We start from the raw sequence: 7,705 nt of genomic DNA on the forward strand, positions 1-7,705 counted from the left end.
TGTTATGATTTCAAATTAAGATGATATAATCATGATTAAGAAGTTTGAATTGTCTCCTCTGCTGATGTTTTTTATTAGGACTAAGAAAACAATTATGTGAAATGGACACTTTAATTGAACATTTTTTACGAGCATTCACATTCATAAAACTACAAACAATGCAAACGTTCCATGAAGGTTCCAAAAGCAATACGAAAGGTAAGAGCCGTCGCACTTTGAATCAATATTTATTTTAACAATTAATTAATATCATTTTTTTTTTTTTTTTTTAATAGCAAGTGCTCATCTTTAGGTATCTTAATGATGCATGAGCTTTTTTTTTTCAATTGATCTCTAAAAATATTCCTTTTTTTCTTATTTTGTAACGTGTTTAATTACGATAATTACAACAATTACTTTTAGAACACATTTTTTGACCAAAAGACACACCTCTAGTAAAAAAAATAACATTATTAACAATCTTTGAGTGGTCGATTGATTCGATTTGTATCTCTTCAATATATTACTTAAAAGCTCGTGAGTTTGAGTCTCTCCTTAATTGTTAATCGGGATAGTCATTTAAATTTTTATTTGATCGATAGTTTTAAAATCTTAAAAAATGAGTTGAGTTGTTCATAAAAAAAAAAAATGATAATAATAATAAATTAGCAAGATATCTTATTAAGTGTGGGTCAGTATTTACAAAATACTTAATAGAATATAATCCATTTTCCAGGTTGAAGTACTCTCGTACGAAATACAAGTTTGGTCAATACCAACCAATAAATTATATTTTAAACATTGTTGATGGAGGATTACTTGTCTAATCTTATTGAAACAATATTATTAGTTTATTGTAATATCTTACGTGCCGTTTACGACACCAACCGCAGGATAAAGATCGAAGTTGCTAGCCCCCGGCCCTAGCTATTTAGCCATCAGGCCGCCTTACTGTTTTGAACTTTTAATTTATTATTTTATTAAATCCTCTAATCCTACAGCTTTATTTATAAGAGTCACATTCAACACATTTACAGTCTCTCCTTCTTTATACTTTGGTTCCAGTCTCTCTTTCTTTCTCTCTCTCTCTCTCTCTCTCTTTTCTCTCTGTTTGACATGGAGAACTATCCACCATTTTTTCCTTTTTCATCTTCAGCATCATCGGGTTCATTAAGTATGGTGACTTCTCAGTCTAATCATAATGATTTTCAAGGTAACAAGTCAAATGGGTTCTTGGGATTACTGTCAGAGATGGAAGTTCCTGCAGCTAGTCTAAATCTTAACAACAGCAACAACAACAACAACATCATGAGTCAGACCAAAAGTTTTGTAGGGTCTGAAAATGAAGAGAAAATAGGAAAGAAAAAGGGTTCGGAGAAGAAGATAAGGAAACCAAGATACGCTTTTCAAACCAGAAGCCAAGTTGATATACTCGATGACGGGTATAGATGGAGAAAATATGGCCAAAAGGCTGTGAAGAACAACAAATTTCCAAGGTATTTACCTTCTTTCTCTTGTCTTCATCTTTTTATTCATTTATTGTTAATGCACTTTTTTTTTATGACATATCTAATAAAATAGGACACCGATATCTCCTACTTCTATATATATTTATGTGTTTATTTTGTTACGAAACATATACCCTGTTTACTGGGTAGCCGTAGGCTAATAAGATACAAACGGAAATTAAGAAAGTTTCCACAGTAACTTCTGTTTCAAAATCTAGTATTTTTTTTTTTCCAGTATCTTACAGAAAATATAAGAAATTTTTGCGGTAAACAAAAGTTAATAGTTTCAGTTAGTTTAACTTTGAAATTAATTTCAGTCTGTAATCTGTATATGTTAAAAATAGAATCCACTGAACTCTGACATAAAATATAAAAATACATAAGCCTGTGATTTGTTGAATTTCATGTCGATGATCGTAAGTATAGAAAAACTGTGTCAAACGTAGCCTGTGTATATAAATATCTGAAAACTATCGGTTTAAGATTAGGTGATCTGTCCGTTTCTATGTATAGTTGTGGCAGCAGATTCTTCCCTTGATCAGAGAGTACGCCTACCCTCTTTTCCAACAGTGTCCTTGCTAGTGCTCCTCATTTTTGTTATGGAAATTAATTAATGTCCCATCCTAATAACATAGAGCTTTGTCTTCTAGAGTTTCAAAGACAATTATCAGTAAGATACAAAAGTATATTTTTTATTGCCCAAGCTATAGGTTAATCCCTCTTAGAGGAGATGAAAATACCTCGAATTGATTCTCTGTATTTGGAGAAGTAAATAGGAGATATGTCGATGCAGGCATAAAAATTTGTCCTCTTTGCAACATTACTTAATTAGCATTTGCCTTCCTGCAAATAATGGTGACCAAATGCTGCATGCTTAACTTCTTCTGTTCTGAGAGTGTGCATTTGGAGTTCAACATTAAACCCAGACCAACTGCAGCCCATGTCTTGAATGTTGCAGCTATTTAATAAATCAAATTTCCAAAAGCCCCCGTATAGATACTGGTTGCCATTAATTTGTCTTAATCCCGATTTAAATTCCTCCTTTTTGTTTGCCAACTTCTTAAGCTAAATTTCAACTGTTAACTACTACTGGGAATTGAATGGAGCTTGCCAATTAAGTCTAGACTGTAGATATTTAGTCCTTCAGCCTTTTAAAGACTACGTTGCCATCGTTATACTCAAAATACATTAAATACTAAAACAGATTAAAAAGAATATAGAAGAAGGAATCGGTCTCTTCTTTATAAAATATATCTGTTTAAATCTTGTCATAGCTCATCCATCTGTAAAATTTATCTGTGTCATGAAGAAGAAACTTGTGATTTATCAACTGTTCATTATGTTGTCTGGAAGGATGATGAAATCATGATCCTTCAGTCTCTACTTAATTAAAGTTGAAGTAGCCGACTCGTGGAAAGAGTATTAATATGAATACATTAATATACTGGGAACAACATCTAATTGGAAGAGAGACGTAAGACATTTTTTTATTCTTGATGAGGTCAACGTGTAGAATTGAAGTTCTTCTTCCTTCTTTAAATTAAAAAAGGGATTAAAGTTACATGTTATCCTGACATCACAGTGATTACTTAAGATCAAAGAACAAGGACCCCAGTTCACATAACGTATATATTCTAGATTAGGTTGAGTTTATATAATTAATCTTTGGTTTTGACCTGATTTGTCTTTGTTTATTCATAATCTGCAGAAGTTACTATCGATGTACACATCAAGGGTGCAATGTGAAGAAGCAGGTTCAACGATTAACAAAAGACGAAGGAGTGGTGGTGACAACCTATGAAGGAATGCATTCACACCCAATAGAAAAGTCTACTGATAACTTCGAGCATATCTTGAGCCAGATGCAAATTTACACTTCTTATTAAGTCTCAAGTCCTCAAAATCAAATTAGCTGAAAGCTAGAATTATACTCATCAATATCAAATACACCTTTTTTTTTTTTTTTTGTAAATGATCTACTATTGAATTCAACTCTCAAAATAAAAATGTGTTGTAGGAATGAAGTGATTATATACCTTTAATTAATTATTTCAGATTGCCTCTGTTTTCATTTTCAATATCTACCGTCAAACATAAGTGAAGCGTAGACTTTATTAACTTCTCTTTCGCTTGTGAATTGATCGTCTTTCTCTATCTATGAATCGGATTGCTGTTACATTCATGAAGATGGAATGAAAAGGACCACCTTTTTTGTGGCCGCAGCGGTGAGATGAAAGGTGTTCCTGGCGGCAGAACGTGGCGCATTTGCTGCCTCTAGGCAGAGCCAGCCAACCACGACTCGACTCATCAACTGGAATTTTTCTATGTCAATTACTGGTATCTTAATTTCCGTCAACAAATTTTAATTTAAAATTAGTATCTATTTTATAATGTGATTTTTGCAGAGGAAAAATAAATAAATTATAATTTATCTGAACTAAATAGATATTAACGAAAGAGTAATATTACACCAACTCTCTCTCATAACCCTAACGTGACAGCTTGTGATTAATTAGTGAGATTCATGTAGAACCTGTTGTGAACTGACCAATTGTAAACTGTCACGTCAAGGTTGTAAGGGAAAGTTTGTAAGAGAGGGTTATTAGTGTAATATTACTCTTAATGAAATAATTCATAACCAATCACAAAGACAAAGAGTGATGGAAGCATGGGACATTTTGAGAGACATTGTACTACTGAAATATTTGATTTTTTTTAATTCTTGAATAATACATTAGTTTCTAAAAAATATTTTGTTGATACAGAATTCTGCACCAACCAGTGTGATCCGATTGACCTTACCGAGATTAGAACTGATGTGTGTGTGATTAGTGAAAATCAGCAGTGAATATGAACAAAATGAATTAAAAACAAAGAGATTTTTAAAGTGGTTCAGCAAGGTTAACAGCCTACGTCCACTGAGTTTTTTGTATTTTCGGTGAGAGCTTACAATGTAACTCTTATTTGAAAAAAAATCCCACTTCCTCATCGTTCGAGGGGGTTTTTATACAAGATTTGTACAGAGGAAAAAACGAAATTTAGGGGATTACAATCGATCTAAATCATAATTTCGATACCCTCGCGATTTGGTGTTGTGATTTCGCAATGATCGCTATTGATTGAGTCATTCTCGTAATATCTAGGATCTGCAATAATCTGGATGTTGATTGAATGATTCCTTGAACTGGCTGTGACTAGCTTGTGTTGGGTCGAACTACGACTTGATGAGCTTATGCTGAGTCGATCAATTATTGTTGTCGAGCTCATTCTGGGTCAAGCTATATCCTCGCGTTGGCCCGAGTTTGGCAGAAAAGTCACACACAACATATTTATTTTACCTCAAATTACTATGGTTTTGTTAAATGAGATGAATTATTTAAGATTGCAAATTAATTCCCGAGGTCCATCATAAAACGAAAATTGTTTTCTCCATCCAAGTCATTTCTTTCACATATTATAAAAAAAAGTAATACCAATTACATAAATTAGGTGTATAAATTTTATCACTAATTTAATATGGTACAGAATGAACACTAGGAAAAGTTAAGTCAATAAATATATTTTAATAAAGAGCAAACGACATAATCCCATTCGAGGTCTAGTAAAATGTCAAATTGATACCTTAGTTGTATTTATTCTAGATTTTTACCCTTAAAGTAACACCGTTTCTTTTATTTTAACATATTTCCAACTTTTCACTATAGCGCGGCGCAATTTAGCGCAAGTTTGTTGGTGCTTTCTTTGATAGAAGACAGACTCATTTTAGCAAAAAAGGGCTTACGTCAACAGCATCCAAGCTGGTAGTTTTTGGCTTTTTCCAACCATTTTGAAGTCCAAAATCACTTCCGAGACCACCGTTAGACTCCCAATAACCTTCTCTACAAAAGTCATACCTTCACTTGTCAACCCCACTCATTGTTTCCTACCACCTCCAATAGTCACTAATGGTATTAGTTTAAGGATGATAATCTGTAATAAATGTAATTAGAGGTATCAATTTGAGATTTCGCTAAACTTCGGGTGAAAATATGTCGTTTACTCTTTAATAAATAATATTAAAGTGGATTAGTGTTATACATACGAATTAAATGTAGTATACAAAGTAATATTACATTACTTTTATATTGTCATATCGTAAAATGTATTTTATTAAGTTAATTTTTAATATTAATTTGTCAATTCATTTTATGACACATTGTCTTGTATGTAAGGTTTTTGCGTATAATATTATCCAAACAAATTAATATATAAACTAAGGTGACATAACTTTTAATTTATCAGTATTTAGTAAATATTTATAGTATCTCGGTTTATATAATTATTATTTTGTATAGAACTGCTAAAATAACTTGTATTAAAAAATATACAGTATATATTTTAAGAATGGCAAATCTTTGAAAATCAAGAGTCCGTAATAGTTCCTCTACAATATATATTTATTGACACTTGTGTAATATAAAAAAAAAAAAAGTAAAAATGATTTAAAAAAAAAAAGGGAAAATTCGTTTAATCCTTGTAAATAACCGCAAAGACAAAGGTGCTTTAGGCAACGAGCTGAAATAGGGTTGTTTGAAGAAGCCCAGCCCACTCGCCCGCCCACAGTCCTCACTTACGACTAGGGGTGTTCGGTTTCGAGTATCCTACATTTTTTGAAGGAACCGGAACTGACAGTTCCTTGAAATTTGGAACCAGAATCGGAACTGATGGTTCCAGTTCCTAGGTACCCATAACCGGAACCTGTAACAATGGTTCCGGTTCTAGTTCTCGGTACCCTATAAAATTACAAGGACCCTTTAAAAGTTTTTAAAATGGCAAAAAACCCCTTAAAAACTTACAAATACCCCCCACCTGACACTTGTTAACAAAAATAAAATTACAAATTATAAATTCAAAATTACAAACTTTATTACTTTGTAAAGGTAGATTCCCAAAAGTCAAACCAACTTACTTTAAATGTTATGAAATATAAATATAAATGTATTCACATTACTTTTTCTACAAAAGTTTTTATTAACCCCCCTAATCTTTAATTTTATTTTATATTAGTTTCGGTTCCTGGTTTCGGTTCCTATTCCGGTTCCAAAAATTTGGAACCGGAACCTACCCGTTGATGGTCAATTCCGGGTAGGAACCGGAACCAAATCCCGGGTACCCGTCGGTTCCGATTCCAACCAGTTCTTTTGAACACCCCTACTTACGACAGATGTAAATAAAATAAAAAATTAATAGAATTATTAAAAAATAAATAAACTGCTACTACTTGAGAATGTTGGTAAAAATTTAGAAAAATTCAATTAACCATAAGAAAAAAAAAATTAACAAATTAACGTATTTTAGACATTTTAAAAAAATTCTAAAAGATTATACCTAACAAACACTTAATGTTACTATCAGACTGTTTTTTGTTTTAGTGATCACTAGAGGTGTCTGACTCAGGTTACGCATACCTCAATTAATCTCTTGGGATCTTAAAACTGTCAGTTGGATAAGAGCCACCTCAATTAATCCCTCGGAGCCTAAAACTTTCGACTTTTTTTTGTTAATCACCAGGGGTGTCCAGGCCAGGTTGCATGCACCTCAACCAATCTCCGGGACCCTAGAATTGTCAGTCGGGTAAGAGTCACCTCAACTAATCCCTCGAGGTTTGGAACTACCAATCGGGTAAGAGTCTTAATGGCCACCTTTATTAGTAAATGAGGGACTCGAACTTATGAGTTTATAGAATCTCATTTTGCTCTTTTACCATTAGAGCCACCCAATGATGGTTGGTTCAGTTTACATTTTTGATTAGTTATGTTTTTTACTAAATTAGTTGTTATTGTGTCTTTCAGGTATTATTGGATCGGTTCTTGCAAAAGAAGGGCGACTGTCCAAATGTTTCTGATTTGGTTTCAGGTGCTTTAAAGGAACTTTTACTGTTGTTCTGGGTACCTAAAAATTATATTAAGTCTGAATTTACTTGTGCATTGATTTTTATGTTTACTTGTAGATTTCATTATGTTTTGTTTGCAATGCTCATTTGTTTTTTAATAACGTCTTTCCCGTAATCTTAGTTTTGCTTTGGGCAGGAGGACTAGACATTGCTTGAAATAAATGACTTTGAAAAACTCAATTTTTAGGGTAAGAGTCATGGTTGTGATGTGTGGCGTTTAGAGCCTAATATTCTGTTTCTGGCTATAGTTTCAATTTCGTTGATTGAATGAAAACCTCAGATTTTC

General features: G+C 32.6%; 1 protein-coding gene across 1 annotated transcript; it reads left to right on the forward strand.

The window, feature by feature from the left end:
* Positions 1-1,038: 1,038 nt before the first annotated feature.
* On the forward strand, positions 1,039-3,507 carry LOC116131234 (probable WRKY transcription factor 75). The gene is made up of 2 exons (XM_031416878.1): positions 1,039-1,475; positions 3,196-3,507. Exons 1-2 carry the CDS (start codon positions 1,096-1,098, stop codon positions 3,371-3,373), a joined length of 558 nt encoding a protein of 185 aa, XP_031272738.1. The 5' UTR covers positions 1,039-1,095; the 3' UTR covers positions 3,374-3,507.
* Positions 3,508-7,705: the final 4,198 nt, after the last annotated feature.

The sequence above is a fragment of the Pistacia vera genome, unplaced genomic scaffold (genome assembly GCF_008641045.1).
Source record: "Pistacia vera cultivar Batoury unplaced genomic scaffold, PisVer_v2 Contig230, whole genome shotgun sequence".
NCBI classification, from domain to species: Eukaryota; Viridiplantae; Streptophyta; class Magnoliopsida; order Sapindales; family Anacardiaceae; genus Pistacia; species Pistacia vera.

Bases quoted from the DNA above. Each gene is read 5' to 3' on its own strand.
- LOC116131234 (XM_031416878.1), top strand. From the start codon at position 1,096: ATGGAGAACTATCCACCATTTTTTCCTTTTTCATCTTCAGCATCATCG. The intron at 1,476-3,195 runs GTATTTACCTTC...CATAATCTGCAG, and splicing joins AAGAACAACAAATTTCCAAG to AAGTTACTATCGATGTACAC.